At 47.4% G+C, this 27,760-nt stretch overlaps 1 protein-coding gene across 1 annotated transcript in view; it reads right to left on the bottom strand.

Moving 5' to 3' along the window:
- Positions 1–1,932: 1,932 nt before the first annotated feature.
- Positions 1,933–27,760, bottom strand: part of TMIE (transmembrane inner ear) — a 38,181-nt gene continuing 12,353 nt past the window's right edge. Inside the window, exon 4 of the mRNA XM_084859837.1 lies at positions 1,933–4,337. Within this exon, the coding sequence (XP_084715963.1) occupies positions 4,006–4,337 (332 nt within the window). The 3' untranslated portion in view covers positions 1,933–4,005. The remainder of the gene's footprint in view (positions 4,338–27,760) is intronic.

Here is a 27,760-nt window from a genome sequence, read left to right as displayed (position 1 = left end):
GTTTGGGGCGGGGTTAACAAAAAGGGGAATTAAAGGGGTGCAGTTCCAGTGGGTCCTGCTTGGACACCGGGGCACCAGCTGGCCCTTTTTCCATGCTGGGAGGAGTCATGGAACTCCATGTTTCTCCCAACACAGAGAGAAGAAAGGGCGGTTGATGTTGGGGATGTGGGATCCCACCCCCAACATCATCTGGCCCCCAATGGTTCTGTTGGGAGTCAATCCGGCCCGCCACCTAAAACAATTCTGCCCCCCTGCTGTAGGGGTTCAGAACAGCCGTCTGTCCCAGGCCTACGTGGAGAGGCCAGCAATTGGTCCTGGCGCCTCTTGCAAACTAAGCTGGAGCTACGGCCTTCCCTTGGTGTGCACTGTCAACCCTCCGAGCCATTAAAGGCAGCATCTGAAAACTGTCAAGAAATGCACTGAACTCTGCAAGATCTCCAGACAGAGCATCGATGGGCGGTGAGCACTGAGACCTGTAATACTGAGCAAGGCCTCTGCTGAGAGGCCAGGGAGCTCATCTGGGCTTGTAAACGGACGGGATTTTCTGCAGGAAAGATTGATGAATCATAGGATAGTAGTAGGGTTGGAAGGGGCCTATAAGAGGCAGGCCGGAAATACAGTGGCATCGCGGGGAAGGAAAACAATATTGTCTCCCCTAAGACACCTATTATGTCTCATAATCCATCACGGGGCAATTGAAATGTCTCCCAGATAACCTGCTTTTTAAGGTACAGGGGACGAGCGTTGCAGGCTGCAAATAAGACTGCAAATCAAGGGTTGCTGTTTTGAGCAGGGGGCTTCAGATCTCCCTGGAGAAACCAGTTTTGGGTGTCAACCTAGAGCAGTTACAGATAGGGAACTATGAACCCCTCACTATCTGGTCTGGGGGTGGGTCCTCTGCAGGGCAATTTGGGCTGCTTGGGGCCCCTTGGAGCCCTCCGGAGCCCTGTCGTGTCTGCTGAAGTTGGTAGAATGTCTTTCCGGCCTTCTAAAAAACACGATACGCTAAAGGCGGCCGCCATTAGCCTATCACGGGAAAATTACAGCCATAAATGGCATATTTTATGCCATTTGCAGCCATGAAGCACTTCCTTTTACCTAAATTGCAGCTGTTTATGGCTGTATTTAGGTAAAAGAAAGTGTTTTACAGCTTCAGATCGTGTACAATATGCCATTTATGGCTGTAACTTTCCGGTGATAAGCTAACGGCAGCCACGATTTGCATAGTGCGTTCTTTAGGAAGCTGGAGAGCCACCCCACCGGAACTCCTCCAGACCTGGAGGTAAGTGCAGCCACTCCATATTTACGTAGGCTAGAATGGCGAAAAATAAAGGAACGCAAAAAGCGCCCACTACGCCATTTGCGTTCCCCTTTTTTTTGCCGTTTTATCTTACATAAATATTTACGTAAGATAAATAGGCGAAAAATAGGGAATGCAAATGGCGGCCGCCATAGCCGCTGCCACTTGCGTACACTGGTTTTGTTTGTTTTTTTTACCCAGCCATGATAGGCTACGTAAATTCTTATGTAGCCTATCATGGCTGCAAGGATGGCAATGGCGGTGGCAGCAGCCTGGCCGCAGCTGGCCAGGAGACCAGCCGCCGGAGCCGCCGCTGCCGGAGCCGCCTCCCAATCCGCCACATCTGCCCCAGGTAAGTACCATCCCGGGGGGAGTCCGCGGGGGGGCAGGAGGCCGTTCCGCCACGGATTCCGGGGGGGGCGGATTCTAAAGAATCCGGCCTCACTGGAATCCGTGGCAGAATTCTCTGCCTTCCCTAATTGGGCCACATGGGGGCTCCCTGAGGGCCAGAATAGATGTGCAGACCAGAGATGCAGCACGCCTGACCTAGCTAGTTCGTGGTAAAAGAATAATGCTTCATCAGCTCTGTTACACATGTTCAGTTATTCAGAGAAGAGATCAGGTTCAAATGGGCGCTGAACAGAACAACTTTATTGCAAGGCAGAATAACAGCACGTACGCCGAGAACCAATAGAGAAAAATGATTCTTCAGTGTTTCTCTGTCTCGTGTAGATGCAGGAGATTCCCACAAATACAGCCTATGTCGAAGGTGGAGCAGGGGGGAAAAATATCTGTGGCTTCTTGTTCAGATGTGTCAGAGGGATCCTTCCAAGAAGAAATGGTTTTATTCACTCAGACTAAGGTTACAGCAGCCAGCAAATCTCTTGGCAACTGATTTTAAGCACTGCACGGCTCATTTATTGCCTCCCATGAGGACTTCTCAACCGGGCCACCATGGATGAAAGGAATGTCAGCCAACAGACCATATGAGTTTTAGTGGATTCCTCCATCAGGCATATCTGCACAAATTTGTATAAGGTAAAAACAACAGAAGCAAGGGGCACACTCCTTTTCTTTTCAGATGATGCATCAAGGGTATTGTCTCTAAAGAGGCAAGATGTGTTTTTGATATCTTGCGATATGAAACCCAAGTCCTATGAGGAATAGTTAAAAGAGCTGGGCATGTTTGACCTGGAGAAGAGGAGCTTAAGGGGAGACAAGACAAAGACCTTCAAATAAATGCAGTGACAAAAATAATTGAGCCTGTCATTTTCAGCACTCTGGGGAGGGGGGGGGCTTTTAATTGTATGATGTTGCTGAGGCACCTTCTTTCCGTGTGCTTTTTTAAAGCCCCCTGCACTATCACAGAGCTCCTAGCAGAGAGGCTTTTAGCCAACAATGCTTGCTAGAATACCCAAGAGACTATGTGACATTGCAGAGTCACCTGAGAATTTGAAAGCTGCTGCCTACCAAAGAGCCTCTGTACTAACAGCCCCATGCTACTGCTTTTAGCTCTTCCCCCTAAAGCTCTATGATTCTATTATTTCATTTGTTAGTTGCCTTGAGCACAATTTTAATTGAGCGTAGAAAGTTGAGGTACAAATGCCAAAATAAATAAATGAAGCATAAATGAATCAATGAATCATTGTTTCCAAGAACTTGTATTAAAAGCAATATAGATTAATCACAGGGTGTCTTTTAGTCAACGAAGTCTAATTTTTAAGCTTTTAACTCAACTTTATTTTTTAAGCATTTAACTCATTGTCAGTTAAATGGTGAAAGACTTAGATGAAATGCTTTGTCGCTATTACGTATACTCAAAGGATATCATCTAGTCCAGGGGTCTTCCACCTCAGGCCTATGGGCCAAATCTGGCCCACTTGGGGGTCTCAATCTGACCCTCTGGGGTTCCCCAGAAGGCCATGCTCCCTTTCCCCTGACCACCAATCATTTGCAATTGTATCCCCCCCCCCCGTGTTCTAAAAAAAGGTTGAGGTGAATCTCCTAAGGCTTAATTACTGGCAGTAAAATATGCTGGTATTTTGGCCACGCCCCATTTGCCTTCAGCCCTGCCCACTAGTAGAATGCTGCTTTCCAAAACTGAATTCGGCCCTCAGGCTGAAAGAGGTTGACACCCAGGGGTTTGACACCCCTGAAAGAGGTTTGACTTCCCTGAGTGGTTGAAAAGCTGAAAACAGCTTATCCAATCCATCTCTGCACCTTGGGTTTTCGCTCCTCTTTGCTTGATGGTTCTATTACCCAACAAGAACAGTATATTGTCGATAGGGTTTCCAGGATTCCCCCAGGAAGAGCCTTGCAGAATAAAAGAGGATCCACTAATAAGGAAGGCATGTCTGAACATGTACAGAGTGCCTTTTCTTTAGTGTAGCCATAGCAGTCTCTATCTCAGTATGGTCACAAAGAGCCCCATTGGCTGTGCATTCAGACTTGTTCTCTGTAAAGAAAGTCAGCACTATCTTGCAGTAAGCCCAGATATAGTATATACCCTTTCCATCTTGGTCTTTTGGTGGAAAGCTCATCTATCCCTGCCTTTTTTTTACACAGTGATCACACTTAAAAAAAATAAAAAAATAGGCAAGGTCCAAAGGCCACATGGTGGAGAGACTGCTTTCCTGGTCTCCATCACCCACATTTTGTTCTCTTCCTTCCTGTCTTTGGGTGGAGTAATTCTACCCCTTCTATGCTCACTTCTTCTGGGGAGGTTTCTTGGTTGAAGGCTTGGGGTTCCCACTGCCTTTTCCACCTCCCTTGGTGGTGCCTTTAGGTTTCTCCTTGCTGCCACTTTCCTCTTCCCCTTTCTTCTTCCCTTCTTGTTGCTTTTCACTCCCTCTCTTCTCGCCTTGCTTCTTCTTGGTCCCTTCTTTGCCTTCCTTCTGAGAACCGTCTTTGTGTGGTTTCTCACCTTCCTTCTTCTTCTTGGAGCCCTTGGAACCTTCTTTCTTCTTCTGGGCATCTACTTTTCCAGACACGGTGGGCACCTCTTCCTCTTCATCTTTTGTTTCTCCTGCGGCCTGAGCTGTAGAGGAAGGGAGAAACAAAAGAGAGAAGAGAAAAGAACAAAGAAGAGAAAGAACAAGAACACATTTAGGAAATAAGACTGCATCCCATCCCTGCACAGCATGCAGAGATGTTACAAGCTTTAGATCTCTGCAAGACTCTTGCATTAAGTGCAGGGCCAGCACAAGCACATAGACAGTGCTGGGTCCAGGTTTTTGAAGACCCTTGGGCGAGACACCTTCAGTGGGGCCCCTCCCTCATTGAGTCTGCCTTCTTGCCACCATTGTGACCAGCTGCTCTTCCTCCTCCTCCTCCTCCTCCTCCTCCTCTTTCTCATCTTTGCTACCTCTTGTTTGCTTGACAGGGAGAGAGCCAGGGAACAAGTAGGCTGTGATATCTCCTGCTCCTCCTTCTCAACACCTCCATCTAGGCCAGAGCAAGAGGCAAGTGAACAAGCAGGCTGCAGTCAGAGGAGGCGGAGCAAGTCTAGGGGGGTCATCTCAGTGGGCGCCTGCTGGAGTGTGGGCCCTCGGCAGGTACCCAACTATGCCTACCGCTGAAGTAGAGATGCTGGAGAAATTTGAGATGGACTAAAATGAGTTTCGATTTCTAAGAACCCAACCTACGAAATCCACTGCGGACCAGCCTCCTCAGGCCGCAGGGAGACTGTGGGTTTTTGAATCTTTTTGCTTTTTACTTTCCAAGAAATGTACATAAATTGATTTGTAGGAAAATATGCAAGTTTCTGCTGAGATTGGAAAATGTGCACCAGGAAAAGTTCAATGGATTGAGAGAAAATACACTGAACGCTATGTACTAATGTAAATTACGCAAATTGTTGTGAACCCTCTTATGGAATTGTTTGTGCATTTTTCCACACAACGAAAAAAAATCAAATCCGTCTGTGAACGGACACTGGAATGCATGACACCGCGCGATCCACAAAACACACACAAGATGGATTTCGCAAGATCCGGCCATCTTTACACTGAAGCCAGCCCTGCACTCAGGCAACGTAGGTGGTCTGTTGGGTGGCATTACTTGGACATGAAGTAGTGCACAGTCAGAATGATGGGTCAGCCTTCCTGTGTTAAGGAGATACCTTTCTTGGTGCCCACTGAGATGCACTCCCCTTGCTTTTAAAATTAACACCCTTTATGCCTGGAAGAGTGAGACCAAGGGCAAGGTGGATGGATGATATTCTGGAGGTGACAGACTCGACCTTGGGGGTGGCGACGGCCGACAGGAAGCTCTGGCGTGGGCTGGTCCATGAAGTCACGAAGAGTCGGAAGCGACTGACTGAATAAACAACAACAACATGCCTGGCAGCTGGGATTGCTTCAAAACAAAGTGAGGGCCTCCAGTGGCCGCCCATGAATGCCTCTGGGCCACATGTGGGGCTCGGATACATTCTTAGGAAATGAAGATGGCGGGCTCATGCTTTCCTCCCAGCCTTCAAGGAAAAGAAAGAGGAAGAAAAAGGGATTCCTGTCGCTTCTGTCTAAGAAGCGGGGTGTGTGGGGGGGGTAAAGACAGCAGTGGAGACAGCCTAGGAAGGGCAGTGGTCAGCCAGCTGGGTGCATCAGCGAATCTAGCTGGAAGCCAGAGGGGCCTGAGGGAGCCAGCTGAGAGCAACCAGAGGGGCTGTGGATAGTTCTGTGCTTGTATATCTGGAGGGCTGAGGGCTGAATGTGTGTGAGAAAGAGAGAGGGAGAGAGAAAGGGTTTAAGGGGAATTTTGGACGGACCCTGAAAAAGAGTGAGTGTGATATTTTGTGTGCTTGCAGTGAAGAGGAGAAGGGAGGGGCATGTGTGTGTGCATGATGGATACAGGGGGGGCGCGTGTGTGTATGAATGGATGATGGATGGATGGGGCTGGTGTGTGTGTGTAGGGATGTCGGAAAAATCCTAGGCGGATACAAATGAGTTCGCATTCTTATGAATCTAACCTATGGATTCTGCAGTGGACCAGCGTTTTCCAAGTCATGCAGATTCTGCGGACTTGTGAACTTGGCTTTCACTTGGGGAGGGGGATTTGCACTAATATTAGTGCTAATTCTCATTAACTAATGCCCATTAGCACAAAATTCTGGTTTTAAAAAATCCAATGCCATCAGTGAGCAGGCAATGGAAGGAAAGATGCCTGGCAGTCTATGAAATGCAGACATAATGGAATTAAGCAACTCTGTACATTCCTATCTGTGTGTGTGTGTGAGAGAGAGAGAGAGACAGACAGACAGACAGACAGACAGACAGACAGACAGAGTGAGCCAGAGAGGAAGATGATGTATGGGTGGAAGATGATCCAGAGTGTGAGAGAAAAAGAGATGGGGGAATGAGTTGGCTGAAAGAGGAGTCTGGGGAGAGAAAAATAGTTTGCCTTCTCTGAAATAGCTTTCTATTGGTTCTGACTGCTGCTGGTTCAAAGGAATTGCCTAGTGTATTGGGGCTCAGGCCGCACCTCTTCCTTGTAGTCAGTCATTTGGGCAGGTTACTAGCCATGCCTCCCATAGCAGCCATTTTGTGGTGGCACCCAGGACAGTTTCTCCAATTGCCAAATGTGCCCCTGAGCCCAAAAAAGGTTGCCTAGCCCTGGGCTAGATGAACCAGTGCCCTCTGGCTCTGTACAAAAAGGCAGCCATCCTATGTTCCTAGGAATATGGTGACATTCAGCCAGATGGGCAAGGGAGGGGGTGAGAATGAGGACCGACGCACCTCATTGACATAGGAAGCAGCTCACCAAAGGAGCATTTGACTCGCCACTATGGATGTTTGACTCGCCACTATGGATGTTTGACTCGCCACTATGTTTGAATTGCCACTATGTATGTTTGACTCACCACTGTGGACGTTTGTCATGTGATTTGCACAGCTGGGTTCACATTGTCAGTGAAGAGTTCTGTGTCTGACCACTCTTGAATGCTGAAGAGTTTGATCTTCAGTGGGACCAGAGGCAGGCTGGTCCCTTACTTACTAACTTTAGAAGGCTATGGAGGGAGAGGGACAATACAGCTGGAACTAGGCTGGGATAGCAGGCATAGAGCTTGTAGTTTTGATGATGAGTCCCTAGGAAGAACAATGAATGTTGTATCCTTGAGCGTATCTAAATACCAGCATAGGCTGGTGGCTCTGATTTCGATGGGGCTGTAAATCCACTTTGGGTTTCAATCAGAACCAGCCAGAACTCTAAAGGAGCTTTCCAAGGTGCTGAACCTATTTAAGGGACAGGGTTCTGCACCTTGTATAGCTCTTTTAGGGTTCTGGTTGGTTCTGACTGAAAACCAGAATGGATTCACAGCCCCATCGAAATTGGAGCCGCCAGCTCCTAAATATTGCAGTGAATAGAAACATAGGGAACTGCCTTAAACCAAGTCAGTCTGTTGAGCTCTGTATTGTCAATGCTGACTGACTGTGGGCCCCCCAGGGTTTCAGTCTTCTTTACCAGCCCTACCCAAAGATGTCGGGGATCGAACCTGGAACTTTTTTCTTGCCAAGAAAAGTCTCCATCACTGAACTAAGGGCTTGGCCTTCCCTAATGAGTGTAACGAAACACCGACAGACACTTTTTTTACAAGTCAGACAGTGAGAGAGCCATTTACATCAAAGAAGCAGTGGATGGCGATGCTTCCCCCTTCCCCCACTCACTGCAACTCCCTCTAAATCACTTTCCCTATCTGTGTGGTGTGGTGTTCCAGGCAAACAGTTTACCTTCATAAATGCGTGTCTGGATCTCTTGGGGCAAAGAGTGGCTCGGTGGGAGAACAATTGGTGGGGAAAGAACAATTGGAAGAACAATTGGTGGGGAAAGGATTAAGCAGTGGATGGCGATGCTTCATAGAATCATAGAACAGTAGGGTTGGAAGGGGCTCACAAGGCCATTGAGTCCAACTGCCTGCTCAGTGCAAGAATCCAAGTCAGAGCATCCCTGACAGATGGCTGTCCAGCCTCATCTTGAATGCCTCCAGCATGGGAGAGCCCACCACCTCCCTAGGGAATCAGTTTCACTGTCATATTGCTCTAACAGCTGGGAAGTTTTTCCTGACATTCAGCCGGAATCTGGCTTCCTGTCACTTGAGCCCATTATTCTGTGTCCTGCACTCTGGGATGATCAAGAAGAGATCTTGGCCTTCCTCTCTGGGACAACCTTTCAAGTCCTTGAAGAGTACTTCACCCTTTCCCCACTCACTGCAACTCCCTCTAAATTACTTTCCCCATCTGCGTGGTGTTCTGGACACATGTTTACCTTCACAAACATGTATCTGGATCTCTTGGGGCAGAGAGTGGCTGGGCAGGTGGCGGAGGGGGTTGCAGCAGAAGAACACTGGATGGGGAAAGGGTTAGGCACCCCCTTCCCTCCCACTTGCCAGGTCTCTGCTGGAAATTGCCATGAATATTTGTGTCTCCATGATATGAAGTCTTGTTGTTGTTGTTGTTCAGTCGTTCAGTCGTGTCCGACTCTTTGTGACCCCATGGACCATAGCACACCAGGCCTTCCTGTCCTGCGCTCTCTCCCGGAGCGTGCTCAAGTTCATATTCATTGCATCCGTGATGCTATCTAGCCATCTCATCCTCTGCCGTCCCCTTCTCCTTTTGCCTTCAGTCTTTCCCAGCATCAGGGTCTTTTCCAGGGAGTTTTCTCTTCGCATTAGGTGGCCAAAATATTGGAGCTTCAGCTTCAGTATCTGTCCTTCCAATGAGCACTCAGGGTTGATTTCCTTTAGGATGGACTGATTTGACCTCCTTGCAGTCCAGGGGACTCGTAAGAGTCTTCTCCAGCACCACAGTTCGAAAGCATCAATTCTTCGGCGCTCAGCCTTCCTTATAGTCCAGCTCTCACAGCCATACATTACTACTGGGAAAACCATAGCTTTGATTAGACGGACCTTTGTCGGCAAGGTGATGTCTCTGCTTCTTACTATGCTGTCTAGGTTGGCCATAGCTTTCCTCCCAAGGAGCAAGCGTCTTTTAATTTCATGGCTACAGTCACCGTCTGCGGTGATCTTGGAGCCCAAGAAAGTAAAATCTGTCACTGCTTCCATTTCTTCCCCTTCTATATGCCAGGAAGTGATGGGGCCAGATGCCATGATCTTCGTTTTTTTAATGTTGAGTTTCAAACCAGCTTTTGCACTCTCCTCTTTCACCCTCAACAAGAGGCTCTTGAGATCCTCTTCACTTTCTGCCATTAGGGTGGTATCGTCTGCATATCGGAGGTTGTTGATAATTCTCCTGGCAATCTTAATTGTCTACCTCACAATAATGAGAGGCAGGGATTGGGAGATACTCATAAGGATGGGAAGCAACAGATTCCAGATTTTCAGATTTCCATTATTTTTTGTGGAGGAGGAGGTCAGACGCTCATGCAGAACAGCCAAAGAGCAAAAATAGACTCTGATTAGTGATGGGTGAGCATTTTGTTTGAGTTTGGTTTTGTTAAGAATTCAGCAAAATTTGCAAAAGCTTCTCCACATATAGAACAAACAAGAAGGTGAGATTGACACAATTCAAATTTGGGAGAAACCAAAGCTGACAGATTTCTCCATCCAAGGCCAGGACTTGGAGTACTCAGCTCTTGACAGTCTGGGTTTGAATCCCTGTGTCTTCAACCACGTTAGTGCTGAATTAGGCTTGCCACCTCTTTTTTTCTGACAGGCTCCTCACCTTTATTACCTACAGGGCAGGTATGAACTTCATGGGTGCAGATGGGTGAGAATTTTGTATCAGTTCATTTTTGATAAGAATTGACCAAAATTTATGGAGTTTTTCCAGTGGTGGCCCAAGACCTTTGGCTGCCTGAGGTGAAGGACAAGATGATGCCCCCTCCCATTCCATGTACAAAAGCCAACTGGACTGGCAGATATCTGTCTTCAGCACTCATAGTGGGACAGCATCCTCCACAGCCCTGGAAGCCTGCAGGCTAACTTAGGGAGCAAAGAGCAGGCCGCATGGCCCACAGCAATCTCCTCCAACACCTTGCTGCTGCCTCCCAGCATCTGTCACCACCTGTGGCGATTGCTTCACTCTGGCTAATGGTAGGGCCAGCCCTGAGTTTCACATATTTGGGAGGGAAAGAACTTGAGATTTTTAAACAACTGGAATGTGGGAGAAAGTGAAACTGTCAGATTCAACCATCCCTGATATATACCACCTCGAGCCCAGAGTCCTGGCAGGCAGGGTGTCAGGACTGGGCTGTGGGCAGAAGCCTGAGGTGAGCTGGGAACCAAGAGCCATGGGATAAGCCAGACAAACACAAGAACACACCAATGTTCAGGAAGAGTCTGTTGCCTGAGCAAGGCTCAACTGGGGCAGGAAGCTCTCGTACACTACTTCCGGTCCAGGAGGATCCAGTGATCAGCCTGGGTGCGCGGAGCCAGTCCAGTGCCTGAAGGTACTTCACTGAGAAGGCTGCCCCTGCAGTTCAAAGGTTCATCAGAGGGGGAGCTGTACATAGATCCTGCAGCTGCTGACACATGGCTAGTCTTCTAACTTGAGCTACTCATGCATGCGCGCATACATGTATGTGGTCAATAGTGGACTCTGTAATATATTATTACAACAGCAGAAGCATCCAGAACAAAGGAGAAGACACTAAACACCAGCACTCTGGTCTCTGCTGAAGCCTTGAGAATTACACCAGAATGAGAGAGTAGCCAACTCAGCTCAGCTGCTGCAGGCTGTAAGAAATCTGGTTGCTATTTTCTGAACTTGGAATTCCTGGGGTAGATGTTTGCAGTTTGTAGTGTTTATTAAAGCCTTAATGCATATGGAAGGATTTATTTATTTATTTATTTATTGCCCATCTGGCTGGTCACCCAGCCACTCTGGGCGATGTACAATAATTGTTGTTGTTCAGTCGTTCAGTCGTGTCCGACTCTTTGTGACCCCATGGACCATAGCACGCCAGGCCTTCCTGTCCTGCGCTCTCTCCCGGAGCGTGCTCAAGTTCATATTCATTGCATCCGTGATGCTATCTAGCCATCTCATCCTCTGCCGTCCTTGCCTTCAGTCTTTCCCAGCATCAGGGTCTTTTCCAGGGAGTTTTCTCTTCGCATTAGGTGGCCAAAATATTGGAGCTTCAGCTTCATTATCTGTCCTTCCAATGAGCACTCAGGGCTGATTTCCTTTAGGATGGACTGATTTGACCTCCTTGCAGTCCAGGGCACTCGTAAGAGTCTTCTCCAGCACCACAGTTCGAAAGCATCAATTCTTCGGCGCTCAGCCTTCCTTATAGTCCAGCTCTCACAGCCATACATTACTACTGGGAAAACCATAGCTTTGATTAGACGGACCTTTGTTGGCAAGGTGATGTCTCTGCTTCTTACTATGCTGTCTAGGTTGGCCATAGCTTTCCTCCCAAGGAGCAAGCGTCTTTTAATTTCATGGCTACAGTCACCGTCTGCGGTGATCTTGGAGCCCAAGAAAGTAAAATCTGTCACTGCTTCCATTTCTTCCCCTTCTATATGCCAGGAAGTGATGGGGCCAGATGCCATGATCTTAGTTTTTTTAATGTTGAGTTTCAAACCAGCTTTTGCACTCTCCTCTTTCACCCTCAACAAGAGGCTCTTGAGATCCTCTTCGCTTTCTGCCATTAGGGTGGTATCGTCTGCATATCGGAGGTTGTTAATAATTCTCCCGGCAATCTTAATTCTGACCTCTGATTCATCCAACCCGGCATTTCTCATGATGTACTCTGCATATAAGTTAAATAAGCAGGGTGACAATATGCAGCCTTGTTGTACAACTTTCCCAATTTTGAACCAATCGGTTGTTCCATCTCTGGTTCTTACTGTTGCTTCTTGACCCTCGTACAGGTTTCTCAGGAGACAGGTAAGGTGTTCTGGTACTCCCATCACTTTCAGAATTTGCCACAGTTTGTTGTGATCCACACAATCAAAGGCTTTAGCGTAGTCAATGAAGCAGAAATAGACGTTTTTCTGGAATTCTCTTGCTTTCTCCATGATGCAGCGAATGTTGGCGATTTGATCTCTAGTTCCTCTGCCTCTTCGAAACCCAGCTTGTACTTCCGGTAGTTCTCGGTTCGCATACTGCTGAAGCCTAGCTTGTAGGATTTTGAGCATCACCTTGCTGGCATGTGAAATGAGCGCAATTGTGCGGTAGTTTGAACACTCTTTGGCGTTGCCCTTCTTTGGAATTGGAATGTAAACTGACCTTTTCCAGTCTTGTGGCCACTGTTGAGTGTTCCAGATTTGTTGGCATATTGAATGCAGCACTTTAACAGCATCATCTTTTAGGATTTTAAATAGCTCGGCTGGAATACTGTCATCTCCGCTAGCTTTGTTGTTACTAATGCTTCCTAAGGCCCACTTGACTTCACTCTCTAGGATGTCCGGCTCAAGTTCAGTGACCGCATTATCATGGCTATCAGGGACATTCAGATCTTTCCTGTATAGTTCTTCTGTGTATTCTTGCCACCTCTTCTTAATCTCATCTGCTTCTGTTAGGTCCCTGCCTTCTTTGTCCTTTATCATGCCCGTCTTTGCACAAAACGTTCCCTTGAGATCTCCAATTTTCTTGAAGAGATCTCTAGTCTTTCCCATTCTGTTGTTTTCCTCGATTTCTTTGCATTGTTCATTTAAGAAGGCCTTCTTGTCTCTCCTTGCTATTCTCTGGAACTCTGCATTCAGTTGGGTATATCTTCCCCTTTCTCCCTTGCTTTTCGCTTCCCTTCTTTCATGAGCTACTTGTAAAGCCTCATCAGACAGCCACTTGGCTTTCTTGCATTTCTTTTTCTTTGGGACGGATTTCGTTGCTGCCTCCTGAACAATGTTACGGACCTCCGTCCATAGTTCCTCAGGCACTCTGTCTATCAGGTCTAATCCCTGAAATCTATTCCTCACCTCCACTGTATATTCATCAGGGATATGATTTAGGTCATACCTGAAAGGTTTAGTGGCTTTCCCTACGTTCTTCAATTTAAGCTGAAATTTTGCAAGAAGCAGCTCATGATCTGAGCCACAGTCAGCTCCAGGTCTTGTTTTTACTGACTGTATGGAGCTTCTCCATCTTTGGCTGCAAAGGACATAATCAATCTGATTTCGATATTGACCATCTGGTGACGTCCATGTGTAGAGTCACCTCTTGTGCTGTTGGAAAAGAGTGTTTGCTATGATCAGGATGTTCTCTTGGCAAAACTCTATTAGCTTTTGTCCTGCTTCATTTTGTACACCAAGGCCATGCCTGCCTGTTATCCCGGTGATTTCTTGACTTCCTACTTTAGCATTCCAATCCCCTATGATGAAGAGGACATCTTTTTTTGGTGTTAGTTCTAGAAGGTGTTGGAGGTCTTCATAGAACCGATCAACCTCAGCTTCTTCGGCCTCAGTGGTTGGGGCATAGACTTGAATTAATGTGATGTTGAATGGTTTGCCTTGGATTCGTACTGAGATCATTCTATCATTTTTAAGATTGTACCCCAGTACTGCTTTTCCCACCCTTTTGTTGACTATGAGTGCTACTCCATTTCTTCTAAGGGATTCTTGCCCACAATAGTAGATATGATGGTCACCTGAATTAAATTCGCCCATGCCTGTCCATTTGAGTTCGCTGATTCCCAAGATGTCGATGTTCAATCTTGCCATCTCATGTTTGACCACCTCCAGCTTACCTTGATTCATTGATCTGACATTCCAGGTTCCTAAACAATATTGTTCTTTACAGCATCGGATTTTCTTTTCACCGCCAGACACATCCACAGCTGAGTGTCCTTTCGGGTTTGGCCCAGCCGCTTCACTCTTTCTGGCGCTACTTGGAAATACCCTCTGCTCTTCCCCAGTAGCATATTGGACACCTTCCGACCTGAGGGGCTCATCTTCCGGCGTCATATCTTTTAGCCTTGTGATACGTTCCATGGGGTTTTCTTGGCAAGAATACTGGAGTGGGTTGCCATTTCCTTCTCCAGTGGACCACATTTTGTCAGAACTCTCTGCCATGACCTGTCCGTCTTGGGTGGCCCTGCACGGCATAGCTTATGGCTTCACTGAGTTACGCAAGCCCCTTCGCCACAACAAGGCAGTGATCCATGATATATAATGCAATAGTACAATAATAGAAACAGTTTAAAACAATAAAATTCTACATTAAAAACATCATGTTTCTAAAAATACCATTGTTGTTCAGTCGTTAAGTTGTGTCCGACTCTTCATGACCCCATGGACCATAGCACGCCAGGCCTTCCTGTCCTCCGCTCTCTCTCAGAGTGTGCTCAGGTTCATATTCATTACATCAGTGATGCTATCTAGCCATCTCATCCTCTGCCATCCCCTTCTCCTTTTGTCTTCAGTCTTTCCCAGCATCAGGGTCTTTTCCAGGGAGTTTTCTCTCCGCATTAGGTGGCCAAAATATTGGAGCTTCAGCTTCAGTATCTGTCCTTCGTCCCAAAGAGCACTCAGGGTTGATTTCCTTTAGGATGGACTGATTTGACCTCCTTGCAGTCCAGGGCACTCGTAAGAGTCTTCTCCAGCACCACAGTTCGAAGGCATCAATTCTTCGGCGCTCAGCCTTCCTTATAGTTAGGGGTGAAGGAAAGTCACTTACCTTTTCTCGCAGCTTTTTCGCGGTGGGGGGGAGCGCTTCGCTGCTCCCCCCGCGAAGTTCAGGCCGGGGGGGGGAGGCTTCCCGCCTCGCCCGGCTGAAATTCAGGCCGGGGGGGAGGCTTCCCGCCTCGCCCGGCCGCGAACACGAAAGTAAAAAAAAAAAAAAAAAAAGTCCCCTGATAGGCTACGTGACGATTCACGTAGCCTATCACGGCTAGATCTGGAAAGTCAGCCATGATAGGCTACGTGAATCGTCACGTAGCCTATCACGGGTGACTTTAAAAAAAAAAAGCGCGTACGCGAATGGCGGCCCCCATAGGGAGCCGCCATTCGCGTTCCTTATTTAGTTGCTGTAGTCTACGTCAATGTTTACGTAGACTACGGCGAAAATAAGGGCAACGCAAATAGCGTTGCCCTTATTTTCGCCGTAGTCTAAGTAAACATTGACGTAGACTACAGCGACCAAATAAGGAAGGGGAATGGCGGCTCCCTATGGGGGCCGCCATTATCCGTACACACTTTTTTTTTTTTTTTTAAGTCACCCGTGATAGGCTACGTGACGATTCACGTAGCCTATCATGGCTGACTTTGCAAATCTTGCCGTGATAGGCTACGTGAATCGTCACGTAGCCTATCAGGGGACGTTTTTTTTTTTTTCTTTCATTGCAATGGCGGCGGCGGCAGCCGGTCGAAAGACCGGCTGCCGCTCCCGCCCCGCTCGAACACCGGACGAACCGCCAGCCGGACCCGCCGCCGGGAGGGACATTCAGGGAAGGTAAGTCCCGTCCCGGGGGGGGCGGGGGGGCGGGGGGGGGCGGAGGATTTCTCCCCGAAACTTGTTCGGGGGGCCGAACACGTTGGCGCTCGGCCCCCCGAAGTTTCGGGGAGAAATTCTCCGCCATCCCTACTTATAGTCCAGCTCTCACAGCCATACGTTGCTACTGGGAAAACCATAGCTTTGATTATATGAATCTTTGTCGGCAAGGTGATGTCTCTGCTTCTTACTATGCTGTCTAGGTTTGCCATAGCTTTCCTCCCAAGGAGCAAGCGTCTTTTAATTTCATGGCTACAGTCACCGTCTGTGGTGATCTTGGAGCCCAAGAAAATAAAATCTGTCACTGCTTCCATTTCTTCCCCTTCCATATGCCAGGAAGTGATGGGGCCAGATGCCATGATCTTAGTTTTTTTAACGTTGAATTTCAAACCAGCTTTTGCACTCTCCACTTTCACCCTCAACAAGAGGCTCTTGAGATCCTCTTCGCTTTCTGCCATTAGGGTGGTATCGTCTGTGTATCTGAGGTTGTTGATAATTCTCCCGGCAATCTTAACTCTGACCTGCGATTCATCCAACCTGGCGTTTAACATGATGTACTCTGCATATAAATTAAATAAGCAGAGCGACAATATACAGCCTTGTCGTACTCCTTTCCCAATTTGGAACCAATCGGTTGTCCCATGTCCGGTTCTTACTGTTGCTTCTTGGCCCTTGTACAGGTTTCTCAGGAGACAAGTAAGGTGGTCTGGTACTCCCATCTCTTTAAGAATTTGTCAGAGTTTGTTGTGATCCACACAATCAAAGGCTTTAGCATAGTCAATGAAGCAGAAATAGACTTTTTTCTGGAATTCTCTTGCTTTCTCCATGTTCCAGCGAATGTTGGTGATTTGATCTCTAGTTCCTCTGCTTCTTCGAAACCCAGGTTGTACTTCCGGTAGTTCTCGGTTCACATGCTGCTGAAGCCTAGCTTGTAGGATTTTGAGCATCACCTTGCTGGCATGTGAAATGAGTGCAATTGTGTGGTAGTTTGAACACTCTTTGACGTTGCCCTTCTTTGGAATTGGAATGTAAACTGACCTTTTCCTGTCTTGTGGCCACTGTTGAGTGTTCCAAATTTGTTGGCATATTGAGTGCAGCACTTTCACAGCATCATCTTTTAGGATTTTAAATAGCTCAGCTGGAATACTGTCATCTCCGCTAGCTTTGTTGTTAGGAATGGTTCCTAAGGCTCACTTGACTTTACTCTCTAGGATGTCTGGCTCAAGTTCAGTGACTGACTGCACTATCATGGCTATCAGGGACATTCAGATCTTTCCTGTATACTTCTTCTGTATATTCTTTTCACCTCTTCTTAATCTCATCTGCTTCTGTTAGGTCCCTGCCTTCTTTGTCCTTTATCATGCCCGTCTTTGCACAAAACGTTCCCTTGGGATCTCCAATTTTCTTGAAGAGATCTCTAGTCTTTCCCATTCTGTTGTTTTCCTCGATTTCTTTGCATTGTTCATTTGAGAAGGCCCTCTTGTCTCTCCTTGCTATTCTCTGGAACTCTGCATTCAGTTAGATATATCTTCCCCTTTCTCCCTTGCTTTTTGCTTCCCTTCTTTCCTCAGCTACTTGTAAAGCCTCATCAGACAGCCACTTTGCTTTCTTGCATTTCTTTTTCTTTGGGATGGATTGAGTTGCTGCCTCCTGAACAATGTTACGGACCTCCGTCCATAGTTCCGCAGGCACTCTGTCTATCAGGTCTAATCCCTGAAATCTATTCCTCACCTCCACTGTATATTCATAAGGGATATGATTTAGGTCATACCTGAATGGTTTAGTGGTTTTCCCTATGTTCTTCAATTTCAGCTGAAATTTTGCAAGAAGCAGCTCATGATCTGAGCCACAGTCAGCTCCAGGTCTTGTTTTTACTGACTGTATAGAGCTTCTCCATCTTTGGCTGCAAAGGACATAATCAATCTGATTTCGATATTGACCATCTGGTGATGTCCATTGTGCTGTTGGAAAAGAGTGTTTGCTATGATCAGCGTGTTCTCTTGGCAAAACTCTATTAGCTTTTGTCCTGCTTCATTTTGTACACCAAGGCAATGCCTGCCTGTTATCCCGGTGATTTCTTGACTTCCTACTTTAGCATTCCAATCCCCTATGATGAAGAGGACATCTTTTTTTGGTGTTAGTTCTAGAAGGTGTTGGAGGTCTTTATAGAACCGATCAACCTCAGCTTCTTTGGCATCAGTGGTTGGGGCGTAGACTTGAATTAATGTGATGTTGAATGGTTTGCCTTGGATTCGTACTGAGATAATTCTATCGTTTTTGAGATTGTACCCCAGTACTGCTTTTCCCACCCTTTTGTTGACTATGAGTGCTACTCCATTTCTTCTAAGGGATTCTTGCCCACATTAGTAGATATGATGGTCACCTGAATTAAATTCGCCCATGCCTGTCCATTTTAGTTCGATGATTCCCAAGATGTCGATGTTCAGTCTTGCCATCTCATGTTTTGACCACCTCCAGCTTACCTTGATTCATTGATCTTACATTCCAGGTTCCTAAACAATATTGTTCTCTATAGCATCAGATTTTCTTTTCACCACCAGACACATCCACAGCTGAGTGTCCTTTTGGCTTTGGCCCAGCCGCTTCACTCTTTCTGGCGCTACTTGGAAATTCCCTCTGCTCTTCCCCAGTAGTATATTGGACACCTTCCGACCTGAGGGGCTCATCTTCCGGCGTCATCACTTTTAGCCTTGTGATACCTTCCATGGGGTTTTCTTGGCAAGAATACTGTAGTGGGTTGCCATTTCCTTCTCCAGTGGACCACATTTTGTCAGAACTCTCTGCCATGACCTGTCCGTCTTGGGTGGCCCTGCATGGCATAGCTTATGGCTTCACTGAGTTACGCAAGCCCCTTCGCCACAACAAGGCAGTGATCCATGAAGGGGAAAAATACCCTAACCCACCCCAAATGCCTGCCTGAACAACCACGTTTTTAATGCACGGCGGAAGCTCATTAAAGAGGGGGCATGGTGGAGTTCCCTAGGGAGGGAGTTCCACAGAGTGGGGGCCACCACAGAGAAGGCCCTCTCCCTCGTCCTCACCAGTCTAGCTGTCCTGGCTGATGGGACAGACAGAAGGCCATCCAAGGCTGATATTTTTAAGCGGCTTGCCTGGTGTTGCTGGAGGCGCTCCTTAAGATAGGCTGGGCAGGAACCATATAGGGTTTGGTTTATTTGGTTCCAGTTTGCCCATTACTGGTAATAATACTTGATATTGTGTTGCAGTGTTTGATTTTGCCTATTTTGTGATTAATTTGAAATGTTAAAATAGTAGTCTTAGTGAAATGAGTGGTTTATTATTGTAATGATGTACTATTATGATGATGCATCTTTTTGTTCTTGTATTGCTGTTTTGTTAGCTGCTTCGGGTGCTTTTTGTGGAAAAGTGGCATATAAATTAAAGGGTGAGGATGATGTTCTGAAAAAATAAATGATTTCACATTAATTTATTTATGTATTTATTTTATTACATTTCTATACTGCCCAATAGCTGAAACTATATATGATAGGTTCTCCAGTTTCAATGTTGGCCTGCAATCTTTTGCTAAAAGCTGTACGGAAATAAAATTATGGCTAAATGGCTATATCTGAAATAGGGTGGAATCTGGAGCATAGAGCAGGATTATCCTGTTTTACAGTGGTCATTATTGTGATGATAAGATTGTATAAGCCGTCATGCAGACGGCATTATGCTTTTCCTTTCTCATCCGCTTGCATCCTTAAAAGAGATTTTAGTGATATGTCTGGCGAAATTAATATGAGTAAATCAGACTTAGGGAGTGACGATTATATAAATAGCAATAGAAAAGAAAATAATCTCCCCATTTTGCAATACCTCTTCAGAACAATCCTCAGTGTGGTATTATTTCTCAGCATAAGTCGAAGACCTAAGTGCGAATAATTATGTCTTTGCAAAAGGTAAGATTTTATAAGATATAAAATTAATGATTCGCTCTTAGGGCTCACACAGCCATTTGGGCTTTCTTCAGCTTGCTGGATTACAAACAGAATTTGGTTGTCATTTTTCCAATCTTAAATTCGGGTTGTCTCAAAATCTGAGAATTCCTCCAGTCTTAAGTTTGGTTCATCCTCAACTTTGAGAGACAGAGAGATAGATAAATAATTGCATCAAAATGTGCTCTGCTTAGAAGCTGCAGCCTGTGCAAATTCCAGCAGCCAGTTTGATAACAGGGACATAAGAACATAAGGAGAGCCCTGTTGGATCAGACCAAGGGTCCATTCAGTCCATTCTGTTCACACCGTGGCCAACCAGCTGTCAACTGGGAAGCCACAAGCAGAGCTTGAGCGCAACAGCACCCTCCCACCCATGTTCCCAGCAACTGGTGCACATAGGCTCACTGCCTCTCATACTGGAGGTTGCACATTGCCATCAGGACTAGTAGCCATTGAACCAGAAGGTCTGAGCATATACTACCAATTCTGGGGCATTTGCACTTGCTTCCTGTACATTTCTGAACCCAATTCAAGGTCCTGGTTTTAACCTATAATGCCTTACATGTCTTGGGACTGCCATACGTGATGGAGAGCCTCTCCCAATATGAACCTACCCAGACACAACGATCAACATCTGAGGCTCTCCTCTGAGTGCGTCCTCTGAGGGAGGACTGGAAAATAGCAACAAAGGGGGCCTCCTTGGTGGTGCCCCCGACCAACTGTGGAATTCTCTCCCCACTGAGGTCTGCCTCGTGCCAACTTTGTCATCTCTGGGGCACCAACTTAAGACTTTCCTCTACTCCCAGGCATTTTACAACTAGGGGTGCACGAAAGCCCTAGTTGTAAATCTTTACGTAGACTGCGTTGCCCTTATTTTCGCCATAGTCTACGTAAATCTTTACGTAGACTACAGCGACCAAATAAGGAACGCGAATGGCGGCTCCCTATGGGGGCCGCCATTTGCGTACGTGCTTTTTTTTTTTTTTTTTAAGTCACCCGTGATAGGCTACGTGACGATTTACGTAGCCTATCATGGCTGACTTTGCAAATCTAGCCGTGATAGGCTACGTTAATCGTCACGTAGCCTATCACGGGGGCTTTTTTTTTTACTTTTATTGGAATGGCGGCGGCGGCAGCCGGTCGAAAGACCGGCTGCCACCTCTGCCCCTGTCGAAGAGCCGCCGGGACCCGCCGCCGGGAGGGACATTCGGGAAAGGTAAGTCCCATCCTGGGGGGGTGTGCGGGGTGCGGGGAGGGTGTGGAGAATTTCTCCCCGAAACTACTTTGGGGGCCTGAATATGTTGGCACTCGGCCCCCCGACGTTTTGGGGAGAAATTCTCCCCTATCCCTATTTACAACATAAGATGGGGCATTATGACTAGGGCTATGCAGGGACCCCCCGATCTGACCCGGAAGCCGCAAAGTGGCTTCCGAGACAGGCCCAATTCAGCTCAGGCAGATTTGGGGGGGGGGGCCCAACCCGCCTTGGCCCCGAACCCAAAGCAGGATTGGGATGGCAAACCCCACTTCAGGTCCCCCGCAATGCCACCACACGACCCCCCAGCTCCTTACCTGGGCTGCCTCTTCCTCTGCTGCCACTGCCACCATCACCTTCTCTGTCACCATGCTGCCACCTTCTCCATTGTGCCGCCGCCACCTTCATCTTCTTCTTCTTCGCCGCCATCATCATCTTCTTCTTCGCCGCCTGCCGCCAGCTCCTGAGGCCTGGACGCAGAGTAACTCTTCTTGCAGGGAGTCACCATTTTTTAAATGGCAACTTCCTGGGACTTTCAGGAGGTTGCCATTTTAAAAAATGGCGACTCCCTGCAAGAAGACCAGTTGCCGTGCATCCAGGCCTCAGGAGATGGTGGTGGCAGACAGCGGCGAAGACAGCAGTGGCGGTGGGCGGCAGTGGCGCAGCAGCAGTGCAGTGGTGGTGGCAAAGAAGGTGGCGAGGCGGAGGTGAAGGCAGATCAGGTAAGGACCTGAAGTCACCGGGGGTTGGGTTGGGCCGGGGAGCTGACCCGGGGGCTGAAGCTCCGAAGTGCACCAGGTGCTTCAGTGAGCCCCCGACCCACTCTGGGCTGCTTCGTGCCCCCTCCGCTTCGCCTCAGAAGGGGCATAAATTGGCCTGAAGCAGCCCACTTCAACTCAGGGTTTGGGCCTTGGGCTGAAGTGGTGCATAGCCCTAATTATGACAATTGTTTCTCCAGTCCTGGTATCTTATTTTAACTGTTTTTCAGCTGTTTTAAATTTTGTATGTTAAGGATTTTATATTGTGTTGTAGTTGTCTTGTATTTGTGGTTGCAGTTTTCATGAACTGCCCAGAACTGAAATGAAAATGAAATAAGCATGTTTGTGCATATTTCTCCTAATACGTTCCTTTTTGAATGCATTTTTGCCTAACATACACATTTTTTGCAAGCAATATTCCAAATATAATCCATTTTTGAACATTATTTCCCCTAATATATGCATTTTATGTGCGTATTTTGATTGCAAAATTTGGAGAAGTGCAAATTTTGAAGGATAACCGAGTTTCAGTTTACATAGTGGTTCGAAACGAAAGTGCAAAATTAGGGAAGTTTGTGTTATGTGAACTGAACAAATTTCTCCCCCATCCCTAATCACACCCATATTGGTCATCAGGTGAAAGGGCCTTTGGGGAATTCTCTCCAAGGCGAAATATTGCAGGTTTTCCATACACAGATTAATGGCTTGCTAGGTATGCCGATAGGTCTGAAATGAACATTGGGGGCAGAGGAAGGCTGCTGATGGCTCCCTAAAGAGGTAGCTGCCACCAAAATTGCATAAAACACTGAAATATCTGTGTGTTTTCCAAATTTCCCAGATCACATTTCATTGAGAGATCTGCCCACGCCCAACCAAAAGAACCTTCTTAATTTTATCAGGGTTAGGGAAATGTTCAGGAAATGGGTGGGTCACAATGTCCAAAACTCTTAAGCATGGCCATTTGTGCTCCTTTCCTCTCTGTTGGGGGTGGGGGGAACACCTGAATGTGGTTTCTAAGAATGGAAATAGGTGTGAGGTGAGGGTGGGGATTGGAGTAAGGCACTGATGGCTGTATAAAGCAAAAGAAAGCTTCCCTGCTGGAATCTGTGGCCCTTGGTGCCTGTTTCATGGTGCTAGGGGTGTACAAAATACTCACCCTGTTTCGGTTCAGGCGTCTGCGGGAGTAGCGGATGCCATTTGCATCCCTGCTCTTTGCCGTGATAGGCTACATAAATATTTACGTAGCCTATCACTGAAAAGAGCAGAGACGCAAATGGCGTCAGCTACTCTGGACGCCATTTGCATCCGCAGTCCGGGGCAGTGGACGGATGGACCCGGACCAGCCGGCAGCAGGTAGGGTCTGTCCGGGGAGAATTTCAGGGGTGGCAGGGGGGGAGTAGTCCGTTTTGCCATGGACTCCAGGGGGCCGGATTTTAAAGAATCCAGCCTCATTGGAGTCCGTGGTGGAATTCTCTGCCATCCCTACATGGTGCTTCATGGTAAAGCTGGCCCTGGTTGTCAGCAGAAGGAATGGGGAAAGAGGCACCAGGCAGAAGAGGTATCCCTTTGGGGCAGTGAAGGCTTGTGTCTCTGACGACAGTAGGGCAGTGAATCTGTGAACTGGGTAAACCCTGCTCAGAAATGGACAGAAACTAATTTCACATAGATCTCTAAATCCTATACACATTTAACAGAGGGTAAGGCCAACTGAACTCAATGGGTCTTATTCCAGAGTAAACATGCCTTGGATTCCACTGTTAATCTGCTAGCCCCACCCCCACAATGACCCTTGACCTTAAGGTCCAAGCCAGATTTACTCTGGATCCTACTCCTATTTCTAGGTCACATGAGACTGTGTCAGAATGTCGGCAACTGACTTTGATGTATAAAATTTCAAAACAGACATATACGATCACGTATTTTTTCATGGTTGGGATATTTTTTGTTTTGTTTTAGTGGATTGCAGTCTATGTTTGTCAATTGTCAGGTTTTTTTTTTTTTCCTGGTAAAGTTCTGCTGCCCAGGAGGCAGAAATTCAATGGGTGACATTTCCTCCTATCACCGAAGCTATTCAACTGCTTCCACCGCATCCCCATTTCCCTGGTGTGTCTTGCCTTTTTAGACAAGGGAAAAGGAATGAAGAGGGGAGAGGAAAACATTAAGCTCTGCTGATTGATTTTAAGCTGCTCTGGGATCTTTTTTGGCTGAGGAGCAGGATAAAAATACTATAAGTAAATAGTGAATGCACTCCTTTAAAGATCCAGAAATTCAACCTGAATGCAACCTAAAAAGAGTCTAAAAGAAAGGAGGGAAGTTGAAATGCATTTAATCCTCTTTTTTAACCAAAAGAATATGTTTTGCTTCAATATGTGCTTTAATTCACCGATAAGATCATTTGTGTTGAATATGACACGAGCGTACGTTCAGTATTAATGCAGAATTTGAACCATTAGCTCAACCTTCCCCCAACTGGCTGGGGATAATCCAAGTTGTGGACTGAGGCTTCCGGAGAGCAGCAGGTCAGAGAAAGCTGCATCTGTTGTGTGATCTTCCTGTTCATGAGCAAGGGTGATCAGAGGTGGAGATGGGGGGCATGAGGTGAGAGCCAGGCAGGGCCAGCTCAAGACATGAAGTGAAAACCGAGATGGCAACCCCTCCCATTCCATGTACAAAAGCCAACTGGCTTCCCCATTTTTGCAGGGGGGAAAAAAGACACCATTTGCGTCCCTGCAGAGGCCGTGATAGGCTATGTAAATATTTACGTAGCCTAACATGGCAAAAAAAGGGAATACAAACGGCTGCTGCCATAGCCGCCGCCATTTGCGCCCCTGTTTTTTTGCCATGATAGGCTACGTACGTTAGGCTATCACGGCGAAAGACAGGGGTGTAAATGGCGGCCACCGTAGCCGCCGCCATTTGCGCCTGCGGGCTCTGCACACCTGCAAATGCACCCGGCTGGCAGCTCCGCAGAGTTGCCGCGGAGTGGAGCTGGCCAGGTTAGGATTTTGGGGTGAGGTGCAGAGCGCCTCCTCCCCACCGAGAATCACACCCTTCAAAAAGGTAAGTGACTTTCGCACATTCCTAGGATGTACGGATTTTGTAAAATCTGTTCCATCTGCATTTTGCTGATTGTCAGGTGTCTTTTGTCCTGTTGTCCAGTTGTTGGTGGAATGTGATTTTTTTCTGATTTCCTGAACTGTGCACATTCACATAGGGGTGCACGAAAGTCACTTACCTGGTCTCGCAGCTTACTTCGCGGTGGGGGGGAGGCGCTTCGCTGCTCCCCCCGAAGTTCAGGCCGGGGGGGGAGGCTTCCCTCCTCGCCCGGCTGAAATTCATGCCGGGGGGGAGGCTTCCCACCTCGCCCGGCCAAAATTCAGGCCGGGGAGAAGTGCCCCGTCTCCCCGGCCGCGAACTTCAAAAGAAAAAAAAAACCGCCCCTGTGATAGGCTACGTAATGATTCACGTAGCCTATCACGGCTAGATCTGCAAAGTCAGCCATGATAGGCTACGTTAATCGTCACGTAGCTTATCACGGGTGACTTTGGGAAAAAAAAAAAAGCACGTATGCAAATGGCGGCCCCCATAGGGAGCCGCCATTCACGTTCCTTATTTGGTCCCTGTAGTCTACGTAAAGATTTACGTAGACTACGGCGAAAATAAGGGCAATGCTATTTGCGTTGTCCTTATTTTCACCGTAGTCTACGTAAATCTTTACGTAGACTTCAGGGACCAAATAAGGAACGGGACTGGCGGCTCCCTATGGGGGCCGCCATTAGCCGTACGCGCTTTTCTTTTATTTTTTTTAAAGTCACCAGTGATAGGCTACGTGACGATTAACGTAGCCTATCATGGCTGACTTTGCAAATCTATCCGTGATAGGCTATGTTAATCGTTACGTAGCCTATCACAGGGGCTTTTTTTTTTTTTACTTTGCTTGTAATGGCGGTGGCGGCAGCCGGTCAAAAGACCGGCTGCCGCCCCCACCCCTGATCAAGACCTGCCGAACCGCCGCCGGGAGGGACATTCGTGAAAGGTAAGTCCCATCCCGGGGGGGGGCATGGGGGGGCGGAGAATTTCTCCCCGAACAACCTTCGGAGGACCGAATGTGTTGGCGCTCGGCCCCCCGAAGTTTCGGAGAGAAATTCTCCCCCATCCCTACATTTGTGCAATCCACAGTTGCAAGAGTGTGCAAATCTCCTCCACAAAGGCGCATTTTCACACTTTCGCCTATGAGAGAAATGTACATTTTCAGCCAGTCTTTTTTTTATTTTACAGATTTTTCTACAACTAATTATGTCTGTAAAATTCCAGAATGTAAGTAAACAAAAATAAGGAAAACACCTGGTCCACAATTCTGCAGAAGCCACTCGAAAAAGCTGGTGTGCTGTGGAATCTGCAGGTCAGTTTCAAAGAAATCCAAACTCCTTTGATTCTGTTGCGGATTTCTCTGACATCCCTACCGGAAGCCACCATACGATAAGTCAGGGGAAAGGAGGTGGGGCCAGGGAAAAGGAGAGGGGCCCTCTGGAGAACCCAGAGGACCAGTTTCAGATGCTACCTGGTGTGGATTTGGCCCTCAGGCCTAGGGTTCAACATTCCTGATTTACCTCAGAGAATCAACCAAGAGCATCTGGTACTGTAGCATTGTGAAAGCTTGAAACTCTCTGGGAGAATAGTAAGGTATTATCCTGTCTTCCCAAATTCTCTCCATCTGAATTTCAGCCTGGATTTTGGCAGTCTGAGTCACCTGGTGCCACAGTGAGAATCCTCCATTGTTTTTTTTTTCATTTCCCAATTTTTGCATGCAGAGCCCTGTCTGTGCAGATGTGCTTTGCCACAGCTGACCATTGCTTCCGATCATTCATACCGTTTTCCACTTCTACCTCTCAAGTGTGGGTGTCTGCATGTTGTCAAAATGATATACCACCACACACACACACAAACACACACACACACACACACACACTGTTCTTGATGTGATCATAGGCGACAGCATCAGGATTCTTTTCCTGTAAAACCCCCTCCAAATGCTGAACATCAGACAAATAAGAACCAAGATCCCCCTAACGGACCATTCATCAAATCTCATCGAGACCACATTTTGTTCTTTTCTTCTTTTGTAGTGCTGCATTGACGCACGTGTAAAACAGACTGGGCCGGGTGGGAGGAGGAAATGCCAATGAACCCGATGAACCGAAAGCTGTGGCAAACTGCACATACTCCAGCTCTGCAATTTACGTTTGAAATTATCCGAGTTAGAATGGAATCCAGAAGGAACGGAACACAGGGCCAAGCAGTGGAGGCTGGTGGGGCAATGAATCCGCTCCAGGTTCCAGCCACTCAGACCTCTCAAGGCACTATCCAAGGTAGCTCCTTGAGAGGTCTGATTGACTCTGATTGAAACCTGGAGCGGATTCACCACCCCACTGACATCGGAACCACCGGCCTCCACTGGGACCAAGCACACCAGGGGCATTACCAAGGAATGGTGCAGGAGAAAGCCTCTCATCCATAATTAGAAGAGCAGCCTCTTGCAAGGCTCCCGTCTCCAAACTGCAGGCTGTGAGAAAACCACTAGTATACCACACTTGGGTGGTTTTATACTCTGGATTTAAAGTGGCCTTACAGCAGGGCACCCCCGTTACGCACATTACTTAAAAGCATAGTTTTATGCAGATTCCTTCAACGTAGCCAGCATACTACTGTGTTCCCCCCATCCCACCCCAGCCGCTCATTGTGCTGATTGAAACTATGGGCCTCCATCCCGAAGTCCTACCCGAGAGCACCACTAATTGCAAGAAAGCCACAGCGTGGAGCTGCCTGGTGCCCCTCTGCATGAGTCACTACTCTGGGCTTCTCTCATTCCAGTCAGGAGCTGTGATACGTGCAGAAACATGTTTGGGGGGGTTGCCCAAGCCAGGGGGGTTGAACCTCTTTCAGCCCAAGGGCTGGATGCCATTTTGGAGAACCTCTCAGGGGCCACATTCCAGTGGTGGGAGGGACCAAAGACAAAGGGGTGGGGGCAAAAGTAAAAGGGGGCAGGGCCAAAATGCCAGCATATGTTAGCTTAAAGCTGTTATTGCCAGTAG

This window comes from Heloderma suspectum, chromosome 5, assembly GCF_057233095.1.
Source record: "Heloderma suspectum isolate Gila_16-S chromosome 5, 16-S_ref, whole genome shotgun sequence".
Taxonomy (NCBI): domain Eukaryota; kingdom Metazoa; phylum Chordata; class Lepidosauria; order Squamata; family Helodermatidae; genus Heloderma; species Heloderma suspectum.
The sequence above is the reverse complement of the archived record's forward strand: the minus strand, read 5'-3'. Positions and strand labels throughout refer to the sequence as shown.